Genomic DNA, 16,246 nt, shown 5'->3' on the forward strand with positions numbered 1-16,246 from the left:
AATAACACTAGTGTCGGTACTAAATGCCAGTATTATGCCCACTAATGTGGATATTCAATAGCTCTGCAAAGGCATTTTTGTCAGTATTCAACCTTACTGTATTTATTACGAGGTGTAGGTCTATGCTCAGTGTTATTATTGTCAAGGTCACTGTGAAGACCTTTCTTTGGTGGTATCAAAGATAGTGGTTCACTACCTCACTTCATGTAGTCGATTTTTTTTATATTATCTTAATATTGTACAATACTAATTCAAGGCTAAATTCGTTATATTGTACCTAGCAACATGATCACATTATTCCAGCATAGCTCTCTCTCTCTCTCCATATGCCAATGTCAATCAAACAAGAGAACTCTACTTCACCTACCACATGGACCATCGCATTATAAAGTGCACTTTTATATATAGGCGAATACTACATTGTAAATCCTTTACTTATTTATAATCATTCTTGAATGAATGACAGCTTGGCGATGCATCGTATTTAGTTATACCTGCTTGGCACCCAAATACCATTTTATGTCTTATTGCCGGATGTCGCGAAAACGCGACAAACCGTTATCAGAAGATAACTTCCAAAATTATTCTCATATGTGATTTATACTGATTATATATATAATAGAGTGAATAATAAAGCTATTAGTATTTTTTGTAGCAAAAATGTATCACCTATTTAGTAATAATAATCAATGTAAGTAGGTTGGATTCACGAAGGCAAAAAATTACGATGCGCGTGAGTCAAGAGAGTGTGACGTCATAAATTTCGACTTGACAACGTGACCCTTGGTACCCATACAATCGTCTGGATGTACCCAATACACAACAACCGGCAGCAGTAAGATAAATCGGTATGTCGCGAAAACGCGACAACGGCGTTAAGGGGTTAAAGTAAGTCCTGTTCTGCTTGTGAATTTTAATAATGCATTTTACACAATGTTTAAATTACCCACCATATACACATGAATCTCTATCTTAAGATAAAATTTAAACTTAAACAATATCTGCGAACAGCTTGCGTATTGCGTATAGCTGCAACCTACTATAGAATAAAGAAAATCAAAATAAATTTGTTATGAAGTCATTTAATTGTCGCCTTAGGTATGTTTTTGAATTTTAGAACTGCAACTCGTTTTTTCCCACGTTTTCTTTAACTTGCTTTCTCTGTTTGTTTGTCTTTCCAATCAAATCTTCCGATCGAAATTTCTGGCACTTCCCAGTTAGCTAGCGCGCTGAAATTTTCAAGGAAGCTTTCTTTTGGATGACCATAGAATATTCAATTGTTATTATTACTAAATTGATCAATGGAAACATTTTATTGAGCATTTTAGACCGCTATATAATCTATATATATAATTCTCCTCTGCGAGCCATTAGAAAAAAAACCAGCGACGCGTAGCTAGCCTCTCTCTTGCCGCGCGCAGTGAAGCGAACGATCCCACTTCGCGACAGGCTTAGGGGCAGATAATTTAGTTTTAACCGACTTTAAACTTACAGGAGGTAACTATTACCACTGGTGGCCAGTTTGGGGGAGACGATATGGTCGAGTGGTTGGGCACACGATTGCTATCCCACTCGACACGGGTTCAAATCTATGTGTTCTAGTCAGTAACGTATTCACACAACGTGTTTTTTACTAGTTGTCTTTTTACGAGTTGTCTTTTTACGAGTTGTCTTCGTTTACCCAAAAAAAGTGAATACATAAAATCAATAGCAAGATTTGAATGCAAACAAACAGACAAACACTAAAAAGTAGAAAATAATAATCATTAAAAAAGTTTTTAAAAACCCACGTTTTCTGATTGAACTAAAAAGTAGAAAATAAATACTATACATCACAATAATGCAAGCGATCACTCTACTATAAGCGATCAAAAACGTGGGGCGCCGTGATTTTCTTACAGTTTCTAATACTGTTGACTCTCTACAAGCTCCCTAATAAAAGTCAATAGTATTATCTAATCAATAGTAATATAACTTTTACTTCGGCGCCCCACGTTTTTGATCGCTTATAGTAGAGTGATCGCTTGCATTATTGTGATGTATAGTATTTATTTTCTACTTTTTAGTTCAATCAGAAAACGTGGGTTTTTTAAAACTTTTTTAATGATTATTATTACTTATCTGTGCTCTAAGTAAATCATGCAGCCCTACCCCTGGTATTATCTTGTTCTATATCTTTAATATAATTTTGAAGTTTCATGGCTAGGACTGAGCTTGGGGTTTTGGATTAAGGTTACGTTTACGGTAAGTGTTCTTGAGCCTGTGGGGTGGGGGAGTAATTACCCAGGGAATTATTGACAGATAGATAATGGCTTCGGTTGGGTAATATCGGGGTACAAACAGGTATGGTAAATCATTAGGTGAAATAATCTAAACTTATCTAAACGCATATTTCATAAATTAAATTAAATGTACATATTTATTAAAATTCATATTAACATATGATGTATACATATATATATATATATATATATATATATATATATATATATATATATATATATATATATATATATATATATATATATATATATATGTGTGTGTGTGTGTGTGTGTGTATATATAAATATTATTTTTACATTTTTTCTTGACATAAATTTGAAATCTAATTCTTCTTTGCAAAAGTCGGTTTCTTTATCAGCGAACATGGAAGTTCAAAAATTTACTTATAAACTAGGTATAGATATTCCTATGTTTTTTACTTACTTCGGCGGTATTGGCCTTCCGAAATTCTTTTGTTCTTTCCGTACAGTAAACAATGTTGTATAAAATGGAAAGCACGTTATGCATAACATATCTTGAGTTGACACACTGGAAAATATACACTTATAAAAATGGATCATGTTTACGCTAATATTTAGTTTGTTCTACATTAAATCATATACTTTTCTTGTTTTAAGTAAGTTTCTATTTAAAAAAAAACCACCTGTACATCTTTCTGCCGGCCAAGAAAATCTGTCAATATCTCGACGACGTTACATTCAGCCATTCGCTTTACAAACACATGGGGATGAAAATAAATTTTCATTTGACATTATGAAAAGAATAATCAAGTATGTTTGTAAACTAAAGGAACTATAAGAATTTAATTTGTTTCACCGTATTATAAATTATTATAATTTTACCTTTGAGAATAGATAGCTTTTTGAACAGCACACATTTAAAAACTTCAGCAAATACAGAGTCAAAAGAGACGATTCTGTTAAAGTTGTGTACAATAGGTCTTCTTTTTGTATGACTTTTATTATAATTTCTGTTTATAAAAAAATAAATAGATGATATATATATATATATATATATATATATATATATATATATATATATACATAATATGTTTGAGTGTGCTTGTGTATGTGTGTGTATATGAACTGTATGAATGCAAATAATAGACACATGTAAACCTGCACAGAATATGTTCCTGTTAGATGGAGCAATTATAAGGCACATTTTAAAAGTGGTATTCTAATGTCTTATTTTGAAATAACAATTTTGGGCAAAATAAACTGAATGATCGAATATACGGTATTGTCGGGCTCAGTTGCAAAGATGTGTTGAGATTAAATCAGAAAAGTGATTTTTTATACATCTATTAAATTTGACACTCTACTCTTCTTTTTTTTTCAGTATTTGCAAATTTTTATGTTATTCCATGTCAATAATACATATATATATATATATATATATATATATATATATATATATATATATATATATATATATATATATATATATATATATATAAATATATATATATTTGATACAAACTACTACAACTGGGTATTGCAGGTTTCCGTAGTTTGTTTTAGGCATATCTCCTTAAAAAAGGGGGGGAATGTCATTGCCCTCATTTAGTGTTTGCCTACCACCCCCACCCCGCAATCTCCCAGACCCTGACGAAATCGAAAAGTGTAACTTTTGCAGAAAATATATACTTTTCCCTTGCCTGCATCATTCCCCTCAGAAAAGTGCCCCCCCCCCCCGCCCTCCCCAAGAGAAAATGTCTGAGATAAGACATTGTCTCGGATTTAAGAGACAATGCATATCCAGTTAAAAAAAGTGTTTTTATATTCTAACTATGATATTTTATTTACATGGTAACGTCTGAAAATATTGTGCAAACTTTCCAATGTGCCAGAAAAATAAAATTCATTTATTTTTGTACAGAGTAACATTCTAATATTTTATTTAAATCTTTGGAAATCCTTATCACAAATAGGTAAGAAATTGTATACGCATTTAAAAATAAAACACAAGATCAAAACTTTATTTGATACGATATGATTTTGTATAATTAGAAAGACACAATTATATCAAATGATATATTACTTCAATTTAATATTTGTGAAACTTTAGTCAGACTTTTTTTCTTTGCGAAGTGTTTATCTCTAAGTAATTTTGTAGGCTCAAGTAAATAAGAAATTGTAATCATACGTAATGATACGTATGCGATATGGTATAAAGTATATATAATTCAAAATTGACCAACATAAATATGCTTCATTAAGCTTATTGTGTACGTAAGTACATATCGATAAGGTTTATACATCATGATATTAGAAACCATAAATAATACATTATTTTCAGTAAAATGTTCTCAAAAATGTTTTCAATATCAAATTATATATGTCAGCGACTACTACATAACACGACTTTTGAAATATAATTAATTTTAAAAATATTTAAAAATTTTGTGAGTAAATTGTATACATTATAACTATTGAAAAGAATATCCACAAAAAATTTACAAATTGACGGATAAATATGCCTTTACCCTCATACTTGTACTGAAAAAGTAACTCCGCGACGTTTATCATGTGGTATTTGCAGTCATAGTTAAAACAGTAAATGAGACTGTATAATATTCTGTGATACACGTAAAAATGTACGGTGTTAAACGTTTTCATTGTTGAATATTCTTGTAAAACTTCAGAAATACAACTTAGCACATCATTGGCTGGAATCTGGGAATAGAAAAAATTCGACGATTTTGTGAATATTGGAATTGAAATTAAAAAACAGAATTTTAATTATTTAAATAATAAACCGTAGTGAAATAAATTATGATACTAATAATGATTACTAGACATATAAAAGAAATAACATACAATAAGTTTAAATTGTTCATACATTCTTCTATATATTCAGATAATCCGGGCTTCGGGCTATATAATTTTAAAAAAAATGTGTAAATCCCAAAATTAATAATATTTAACACTTCCAAGAAGCATGTTAAATTTTTAGTGTTCATTTTTTTAGGCGGCTAAATAACTTTTTTTAACATGCATGACTTTTCTTTTTTTTTTTTTAAAATGCAGCAAAAAAAATTCAGACAACTAAAAAATAGTATTAAATATAATTAGTTATAAACGATACAACTCGTTTATTATGAACTAATTTCTAGTATTCAGTTGTTTAACTTTTAAACAATATAGGACTTTAATTTCTCCGGTTGTGAACGATACATTTAAATTGTGTACGCTTAGACTCTTCCATTTAATCAAAATAATTTGTTTTATTAGAATTATTGAAACCTTGCAAACATTACCTGATTTTCTAGCTTTCTTATATGAATAGTTAAAAAGCTGACAATTGACCTGAAATAAAGACACATATTTTTCAATTTTCCATCCAATTAATAATAACAATGCATTTATTGTTTTCTTTATATTCCATGAAATACCGATTGAAATTTTTTCGTAAAAATAGTCAATATTTTTTTATAATGCATGATTGCTCGTATATTTATTTAATTTTTAGATTATAGGACCACTCATTAATATTTCGATTATTTTTTTGTGTGTTTTAGCTAATACACATCATAAGATATTCATTTTCTACAATTTCTTGATATCATTTTAATTTATTGGGCTTATTAAAGCTATGCTCATATCAGTTTAAAATTTAAAATTAGAATTTCTATTCATTTAGGCAGAAAAGTAAACTTTTAAAAATTACAAATAAAATCAACAAAATGTAATTTACTATAGCCCTTACAAATTATGTATAAATGTAAATTATATTAGTAAAAAATAAAAGAATTTTTATGTTTAGCTTGGATTGTAGTTTTTATTTATTTGCATTCAATATTAATGATTAGATTATTTGTATTGTTTAGGTTCAAGTTGATTTTAGATTTTAGACGAGATTGATAAATATACATCTGCCAGATGTTGGCAATACGTATCATTCACATTTCTCTTAACCACACCAATAGAAAATCGAGGGAATGCATTGAAATCATTCTGGACGATGAAATATTTTTGCCGAACAAAAGATTAAATTCTATCGTAAAGCAAAAGCGGTAAGTCAGCTATATCTTCTATGTGGTGTTAGGCTGTCTGTGGCAAGTATTTTTAAATATAAGGCACCTCTTTGTCTTGGAAAACAACTCGTCATCCAACACATTCTTTGTTAGTACCGACAGTTTTTTAAAATCATCTCTTGATGTGATTGCTTTAAACAAATCCTTACCTATAAAATACAACGTTTGTTTAATGTACATACAAATAAGAACATTTGTGCCGAGCATGCCCCAAAAAAATAGGCTATCAAAGACAGTGGGCGAAATACTTTTCCGTCGAACTCTGTGAAAATGTATTAAATAAATTTATATTTAAAATCAACAACTTAATTTCAAAATTTGAAACTGTGCAACTTGATAAAGGTTTTGTAAAATACTTATGCATCTTTTGCTATTCTACATATTAGCTGGCTATACTGTGCGTAGAAGAATTTAAAAAAAAAGACGCTAATTAAGGCGGAAGCCCTTTTGCGTCTTCCTTGCTTGTATAAACTATTAATTAATACGTATTTAAAAGCATGTTATTGTGTCAAAACACTATATTCTGTAATGTAACAATATTAATGCAGTGATACGAGCGTTTTTAAAGTGTTTCGGAAATGTAGACTCTGCTATATATAAAGTAATATTTATACATTTAAAAATACTTACATATTTCACAAAGCTGCCAAGCTAACTTTATCTCTTCAATAGACACATTTACATTTCCACTCTCAAAATTAACCTTTGCAATACTTTCAAATGTAGTTAATGTTTTATTTTCAACAGCGTTAAAAAAGAAATCATATATTTTTATCAATTGGTTACATTGAGACCCCAATTTAAGATGTAATTTATTTGCATTATAGTCCTTATTCAATTCTTTCTCATGTTCTTTGTTTAGTAACATCTCTGCAATTTTGTCTTGTCCATTTGTGCATGCAATCATCAAAGCATTGTCTCCAAACTTATTAATACTTTTTGTATCACAACCACTATTTATTAATAATTTAACAATTTGTACATTCCCGACATTAATAGCTTCCATTAAAGCACTATTTCCTTCATCATTGCAGAAATTTATGTCAACACCAATTTGTATCAGTTTTTCTACAATTTGTATATGTCCTTTTCTAGATGCATGCATTACAGCTGTATTTCCATCACTATCCTTTTGACTAAAATCAGGGATATGATGTTTTAATAATTTTATGATTTCGAAGTGACCTTTTTCACAATTAGTCGTTGCTTCCTTGCATTCCAGTGGATTTGTTTGACCACTGTCTGCTTCCTGGTGAAATAACAATTCATACGCTTTATCAAGACCATAAACAGATGAGTATAATAAAAGAGCCCAGCAATCTTCAGCTATATGTTTACGAATATCTTTGTAGCTGTTAATGAGCATCACAAAAATGTCGACTTGTAATTTTCTGCAGGCAATATGTAAAGCATTTAAACCTTTTTTATTGACTCGATTCAAATTGCATCCACTTTGAATTAGACATTTTACAATGCGAATATGTTCATGTTTGATTGCATGCATTAAACTATTATTACCATCATCATCAACAAAATTTAAACAAGCACCATATTTAATAAGTAATTCTATTATCTTATAATGACCTTTTTTAAACGCAGTCATTACTGCCTCACATCCTCTTGTGCTAATTTGATCAATGTCTGCTCCATTTTTTAATAATAGTTCTAGAATTTTGTCATGTCCATAACTACAGGAAAATAATAATGGACTCCAGCCATTTTGTGCAACACAGTTCACACTTACCCCGTGTTTAAGCAGCAACTCTAAAATGTCAATTTGTAATTCTCTACATGCAATTATTAAAGCATTCTCACCATTTTTATTTAAATTATTTACATTACATCCACTCTGAATTAAAAATTCTACGATACGAATGTGTCCATTTTTAGTTGCATGCATTAGCCCATCATTTCCATCAACATCAACAAAAGTTAAACAAGCGCCATATTTAATTAGTAGCTCTATGATTTTATAATGACCTATTTTACAAGCAGTCATTACTGCCTCACACCCTTCAGTGTTTATCAGATTAACGTCAGCTCCGTGTTGTAATAACAGTTCTATAATGTTATAATATTCGTAAGTGCATGCAAATAATAATGGGGCCAAACCTTCTCTTACGTTGCCTTTTATATCTACATCATATTTAAGTAACAACTTCAAAAGTTCAACATTTAATTCTCTGCATGCAATTGATAAAGCGTTTTCTCCTTTTTTATTTAAATGATTGAAATCAATTCTACTTTCCATTAGCAGTTCTACAATTTTATAATGTCCATTAGCGGCTGCATACATTAAAGCAGTGTTACCTTCAATGTCAATAAAATTTAAACAAGCGCCATGTCTAATAAGTAATTCAATTATTTTTGTATAGCCTTTTTTACAAACATTCATTACTGTCTCACATCCACTATTGTTTATGATTTTTATGTCAGCTCCATGAAGCAATAAGAATTCCAGGAGCTTGTCATGTCCATGAAGACATGTACATTTTAATAGACTCTCGCAATCTTCTGCAATATAGTTTACATCTATGTTATACTGAAGCAGTAACTCTAGTATTTCGCATTGCACTTCTTTGTATGCTATGTGGAAAGCACTCTCTCCTGTTTGGTTAATATAATTTAAATCTGTACCATGTTTTATTAATAGCTCGACAATTTGAAAATGTCCATTTTTGGTCGCAAGAATCAACGCATTGTTACCCATATTGTCTACACATGTTAGACATGCACCGTTTTCTATTAATATTTTAACTATTTGGGTAAATCCTTTTTCTGAAGCTATAAGTAATGGCCAATAACCGTTGTGATTGCTTTGATTTACATCCACGCCAGCTTTGATAAGATAGTCAACAATTTCAAAATGTCCATTTTTACAGGCACGCATTAAAACATAGCAATCATCAATTTCTGCAGATCTAAAATAGTCACCATACTCTGTTAGTAATTCTATGATGTCATAGTCTTTATTTTTATAGGCAGTTAATACTGCGCCACATACCCGCGATGTTAATTTTATGTTATATTTTAACATTAAATCTAAAATATCGATATATTTTTCTCTACACGCTATCAGTAAAGCATTATCTCCATATTTATTAAAATGGTTCAAATTGTGTCCACTTAGGATAAGTAATTCTACAATACGAATGTGTCCATTTTTAGTTGCGTGCATTAAAGCATTATTACCATTATGGTCAACAAAAGTTAAAGAAGCGCCGTATTTAATAAGTAATTCAATGATTTTATCATGACCTTTTTCACAAGCAACCATTACAGCATCACCGCCACTCTTGTTTATGATATCAATATCAGCTCCGTGTTTCAATAAGAGTTCTAGGATTTTGTCATGTCCATAAACAATTAGGAATAATAATGGACTCAAACAATCTTCTGCAATATAGTTAACATCTGTCTCATATTTAAGCAGAAACTCTAGAATGTCGACATGTAATTTTTTGCAGGCTATCAGGAACGCGTTAACTCCTTTATTATTTGTATGATTTAAATTTATTCCATATTTTATAAGTAGCACAACAATTTGAAAATGTCCGAGTTCGGTTGCACGAATTAACGCATTGTTACCTTCACTATCAGCACATGTTATACATGCGCCATTTTCTATTAATTGCTGAGCTATTTCGGTCAATCCTTTTTCTATTGCTAATAATATTGGGCAATATCCTAGGTCTTTGCTGTGATATACATCAACTCCAGCTTTTATAAGATAGTCAACAATTTCATTGTGACCTTCTTTAGCCGCAAAGAAAAGAGCATTATTGTCTTTATTGTCTATGCAGCCTAAATCTACACCATATGTGGCTAATAATTCAATTATTTTATAATGACGTTTACTACAAGCAATCAATACTGAATTATTTTCTTCTTTTTTAAATTGACCCAAACTAACTCCATATGCTAATAATAGCTCGAGAATCTTGTCCTTCCCGTACACACATGCCGCAAATAAAGGGTTCCAACCATCGTTTGTAATACAATTTACATCTATATCAAATTGCAGCAGTAACTCTGCAATATCGACATATCCCTTTTCACAGGCGATCATCAAAGCTTTGTAACCTACACAACTACTATGATGTTGGACTGTCTTGTCAACATGTCTTAATTCATTCACATCTGTTATTGGCAATCCGTGTGAGTGATCCCCTGTCCTTCTATACAAATCAAGGTTACATAGAGTCAGTAACTTGACAACCCTGTAGTGACCCTTATTGCATGCAAACATTAAAGATGACCATTTGTTGTTGTTTAACCTGTTTACATCAGCTCCATGTTGTATCAGTAAATATACAATTTTTTCATGCCCGAATTCACACGCAATCATTAATGAATCTAATCCATGTGTTTCAAATTGATTTAAATCAGCACCTTTTTTTAAAAGTAACTCTACAATTGTTTCATGTCCTTTCCCACAAGCAATCATTAACGCATTCCAATTGTCTGATTGCAATCTTTTAACATCCGCACCACCATCCAAGAGTAGTTCTACTATTTTATCGTGTCCACTTTCAGACGCAATCATCAATGCATCCATTCCATTTGTGTCTGTTTGATGTAAGCTTACGCCTTTTGTCATCAAAAGCTCTACAATGTTACAATAGCCGTTTAAAGCTGCAATCATTAAGGCGTTCCATCCACTTGTAGTAACACGAGTATAATTTGCACCGTTCTCTAAAAGTAATTCTAAAACAGCATAATGTCCTTTCTGTGATGAAAGCATAACAACATCGAGCTCGTCTTTATTTACATTTGTTAAGTCTGCGCCATTTTGAATTAGCAGCTTGGCAGTTTTATCATCGCCATTACAACACGCAAGCAGTAGAGAATCCCATCCTGTTTCATCTAATTGCTTTACATTATCTCCTTTTATGAGTAACCTTTCTACTTCTGTATAGTATCCATGTAACGATTCTGCCAACAGGTCTTCCATTTTCTAGTAACTGCTTAAAAGCGAATTATATGTTTGTGATTGAACGGCTTACTAATTTTTCCTTTATTGATAAAAAAAAATGGCAGTTAAGTCAGCTAGCACCATATTAAAATACATTGTATTTAGACAATCCCTTGTCGTTTTTAGCAGCGTTTTCTACCGTACAAACTAAAAAACACATCTTTTAGTATTGATTTTCATTTTCCTTCGACGATTCTTTACATTTCAGACCTGCAGTTAAAAAGCAGATAATGTGTTACTCTCACTTAAGATTAGCTGTTTTAAGTAGTTAGTATTCTAATTTACAAGAAACATGGTAAGTGTGCCAAGTTGCATATGCTTTTAAGGTTAGAAAAAGGATGAAATCAGAATTGTGTGTTTTTAATTTGACTAATAAAAAGGGTTTTTAAGTTATGATTGACAAAGGTTGTTATGCTTTTGATAGAGGAAAGTTTCGATTTTAATCGAATGTCAAATCTCGTTTATTTTAGTACAGGCGTTGATTTATTTAAATATATTACAGCAATTTATATCAAATTATCTGTATTACAACATGCAACATGTTAAATCTATAAATGACTTTATGCTTGTATTTAAAAGAAAATGTTACAGTCTCCCGCCCCTATAACGACATAAAACTTTTTTAGAAATTATACTTTTACCAGTGTCCGCCCCCTTTCCCGGACAATTTAGTCTCCCCCCCCCCCACCCCCTTTCACCCTTGCCAGATAATCAAATGTCCACCCCTCCGGGTTAAAAAAGTGTGAATGAAGCACTTGTCGCATTTGTAGACCTACTTCTATTATCTAGACCAATTACCTACGTTTGAACGATAAACCTCACTAACGCAGACATTTTTTTCTTTCAGACTTTTTTCCGGGGGCGAGGGTGGCAGGTGAGGCACGTGAGGCACGTGAATTTTTACAGGGATAAAAAAAAATTCTCCGGAGTGGGGGGGACGGGGACGGACACTTGTAAAAGAATATATTTTCTATTTATATAATATTTCGTTTGGGGAGGGGGGGGCTAAGACGTTCCACTGGGTTGGGGGCGGGGGGGCAGAGGAGGCTTAGCGCATACCCTGAGAGATGCGTGAAAGAATCTCTGCACTCAAACTTCTTTTAAGATTAGACAAATGAATTAGTCAGTAATGTTATTGTCTTTATCAATGTGTATCGATGACGTTATTACTATTGTGCATTTTTCGGCATTGGCTAATTAATTCCATATTTACTCTAGAATCATTGACTTTATTTTATTGTGTGTACATTTCCGGCTTAAGAGTGTATTTCCTATATGTCCCATGTGATGTCATGTTTCATTTTCCGTTTGACTGTGAAAGTTTTTACTTTGCTTTTGTTTCCTCTATACTCTATATATATAAAGCAAAGTGTTCAAGTGCCGGAATGGGCACTTCCCGGCGCCGCAGGCGCGTCAAATTTGGCAGGATGGTGCCTTATGGAGATAGAACACGAGGGTCGGTGACGGTTGGCCGAAAAGTCCACAAAGAGGGGTCAAAACTGACCTCGACTTAACGGCAGGGAAAACTGTCGGTTTCACTCAAAGCCCTAGACGAGGGCTAAAAAGTGACCGCGAGTGAAATTCTCTTTATATGAGCTCTATTACGAAAAAAAATTTCCTCCGACGACCCCCCTTGAAATTTTGTGTGGTGGTAGGAGAACGCCTTGGGGTGTCACAAAAAACTCGTCATGTTCGGGAAAATTCGTTAAATGGGTCAAAACTGACCAGTTGTATTTCCCTCTATAATCTTTGTATTTTATTTGGAAAAACAGAAGGTAATTTCAATAAAGATTTCAGGATACTTACTCTTTGTATATCTGGCTAAATGTTTGTACACACCTCTAGACATGACTAGGCTGTATGGAAAAACAGTTGGTCAGACTCAAAGCCCTCGAAGAGGGCTAAAAATTACCGCGAGTTAAATTCTGACTAAACGAGACTTGGTCATTTGGTTTATGAACAGGAAAGGTAACTTTTTAATGTAATATTTTTTTAAATATTTTGTATACTCTTTTGAAGGAAAAAAACAAAAAATCATAAAGTATAGCAGTGATTTAAATAGATATTTTGTTATAAATTAAGTTTTGCGTGGTACTAAAATTGTAAAAATTAATTTCGCAAATAATTTAATATAATATTTGATTGATACTATTAAGAAAGCCATTGCAGTTCTAATAACCTTGCCAGTAATAAGTTTGCGAATATTCCATCATTATTTGAGTGACATGAAATTATTCCACTCTATATATTTAGGCCCTAAGCATTTAACATAACAGCCAATGACCTATTAATTAATCATTCGATTTCTCAATTTTTTTGAAAACCTAAGCGAAGTTAGGCAGTATGCCTAGTACTATATATCCTATAGTATAGCGTTCTCAACAGATCGACGGAGTGAAAGACAGAGTGACAGAATAGCGAAACTATTATTATGGGTATACATACTTTCATATATATATATATATATATATATATATATATATATATATATATATATATATATATATATATACATACATATAATATATATATATATATATATATATATATATATATATATATATATATATATATATATATATATATATATATATATATATATATATATATATATATGTGTGTGTGTGTATGTGTGTGTTTGTGTTTTAACTTATATGCATGCTTCAAACTCTTCATACAGTATTCGATTTTTATAAAGCTACTAGCGTACCCGTCACCGCGCGTTGCCGCGGGAATAGAAGAAAGTCCGACGAAATATATCAGAAGGGTTTCATCCATGCGTTACCAATCCTATATTCTTAGACTCGTGACCTTGTTTTCTAAAAGTGAGTTATTTAAATGTAAACAATGCCTACGCTTGGATCATAAATATCGGGACACGGGTTTACCTACACTACCGCATGAAAACCTTGAGTGTACATTAATCACTCACCGAAATAATATGGTAGAACACATTTGCTGACCGCCCATGTGTCAGAGACGTAGAGCGGCGCTCTCGGGGCCCCCGCCCTCCGATTACACTACCGTACGACCCCTGGCTCCTTAAAACTAACAGGCGCCATCGTTCCAAATAGCATCCTGTTGATAATGATGCTGATTTCGTCATTCGCTAAAGTGACACAAATGAACAGGAATTTTTTCTTTAACACGTAAAAAAAGTATTTGACGTGTTTTAAACATCAGTGTGACTGATCAATATGCTAGCGTTACTAATGGTCTATTATTAGATGCTCGATCTCAATTTCTGACTGGATTTTCTAATAATAGATGCTTATTGCATCATTCGCAAAGTGACGAAACTCTACAGTAGGCTCCTCATATTCAAAAAGTTATTTTTTTTCATCTTTGGCAAGGTGACGAAACTGTACAGAAAGATTTCCTCGCGTTGCAAAGTTATTTTTAGAAGCCTGTTGTAGTTTTACCGCTAAATATAGTAGTACCCCTTACTCGCTATGCAGGACGCTCGATTAACGGATGCCAAGTGTCAACATCGTCGCTCTAAAACTCTGGGCTCCAAACCGTGTATTGACGAAAGTTGTACCCTATATGGCGCTGCCCATAAGAAACTTTTTCGCAGAAATATTCTCGGGAGTATTCTCATCTACTCCCTAAAGTTTCATGGCACTCGGATGAACCACATCCGAGTTTTATTTTTTATATACCGTGTATAGAGAAACAAAATCGCCCCCCCCCGGGGGCGCCGCCTTTCAATATTAAACAATATTTTTTTTTGCCAAACCCTACCATTAAGTGATCTAATCATCTCCCCAAAGTTTCATGGTACACGGATGAACGGTATAAAACCGAAATAGACTTTTGTTTTTATAAACCGTATATAGTGAAAAATCGCAGCCTCCCGTGCCGCCCTAGCGAAATTAAAAATGTTTTTTACAGAACCCTTCCCTAGAGTTTTATAATGAACTCCCCAAAGTTTTATGCCTATCGGATGAACAGTGTCACTGCAATTCACTTTTATTATTTTTATATACCGTATATAGAGAAAAATCGGACCCTCCCATGGCGCCGCCCTTGCGAAATTAAAAAATATTTTTATATAGAACCCTTCCCTAGAGTGGTATAATGAACTCCCCAAAGTCTCATGGCTATTGGATGAACGGTGCCAAACCAAAATCTTTTTTTTTATATATACCGTATATTGAGAAAAACAAATCGCGCCCTGACGGGGCGCCACCCCTACGAATTTGAAAATGTTTTTTGCGCAAAAACCTCCCCAGGAGTATTCTCAACATTTTCCCAAAGTTTCATGGTGATCGTGTGAACGGTGTCACTGCAATTCACTTTTATTACGTTTATATACCGTATATAGAGAAACACGAATCGCGCAATGGCGGGGCGCCACCCCTGCGAATTTGAAATATTTTTTTTCGCAGAAACCTCCCCAGGAATATTCTCAACAACTTCCCTAAGTTTCACGGCGATGTGATCAGAGGTGTGGTAATGCATAAAAGACACACACACACACACACACACACAGACATACATTGCTTTATATATATATATATATATATATATATATATATATATATATATATATATATATATATATATATATCAAGAGAGAGAGAGAAAGAGAGGAAGAGCACCCCATGCGAATGGCTATCTCTGTATCTGTCAATGATCGGATCACTGAGTAACTAATAGATATACGGTCACTTCCTGTGTGGATCGCCCGACTAATTCAATGATAATAAGCCTATCTTTTCTTTGCTCCGACTCTATAAATAGAATCTATAAATAGAATGACAAAGCGAAGGAAACGAAATTTTAAACTGATTTCCGCCATTAAAAAATAACATGAAACCTACAGTTCACGACACATCGCATAGGAATTTAAAATAAATATTAGGCCTATAGGTTTAATACATACTGCATAGAATCTAGAAATTTAGATCTAGTGTTCTGGTTAGTTTAGAATATAGTCTAGAATC

At 32.4% G+C, this 16,246-nt stretch overlaps 1 protein-coding gene across 1 annotated transcript in view; it reads right to left on the reverse strand.

Annotated features, from left to right (window-relative positions):
* LOC131935276 (uncharacterized) overlaps nucleotides 1–11,276 on the reverse strand; it is a 67,732-nt gene extending 56,456 nt beyond the window's left edge. The window contains exons 1-7 of the mRNA XM_059291661.1: nucleotides 6,953–11,276; nucleotides 6,369–6,471; nucleotides 5,546–5,594; nucleotides 4,772–4,961; nucleotides 3,126–3,253; nucleotides 2,927–2,992; nucleotides 2,707–2,811 (exon numbers count right to left, since the gene is read on the reverse strand). Of these exons, the coding sequence (XP_059147644.1) occupies nucleotides 2,707–2,811; nucleotides 2,927–2,992; nucleotides 3,126–3,253; nucleotides 4,772–4,961; nucleotides 5,546–5,594; nucleotides 6,369–6,471; nucleotides 6,953–11,276 (4,965 nt within the window). The remainder of the gene's footprint in view (nucleotides 1–2,706; nucleotides 2,812–2,926; nucleotides 2,993–3,125; nucleotides 3,254–4,771; nucleotides 4,962–5,545; nucleotides 5,595–6,368; nucleotides 6,472–6,952) is intronic.
* Nucleotides 11,277–16,246: the final 4,970 nt, after the last annotated feature.

This window comes from Physella acuta, unplaced genomic scaffold (genome assembly GCF_028476545.2).
Source record: "Physella acuta isolate Inbredline_101_S28 unplaced genomic scaffold, ASM2847654v3 ptg000141l, whole genome shotgun sequence".
Classification (NCBI taxonomy): Eukaryota; Metazoa; Mollusca; class Gastropoda; family Physidae; genus Physella; species Physella acuta.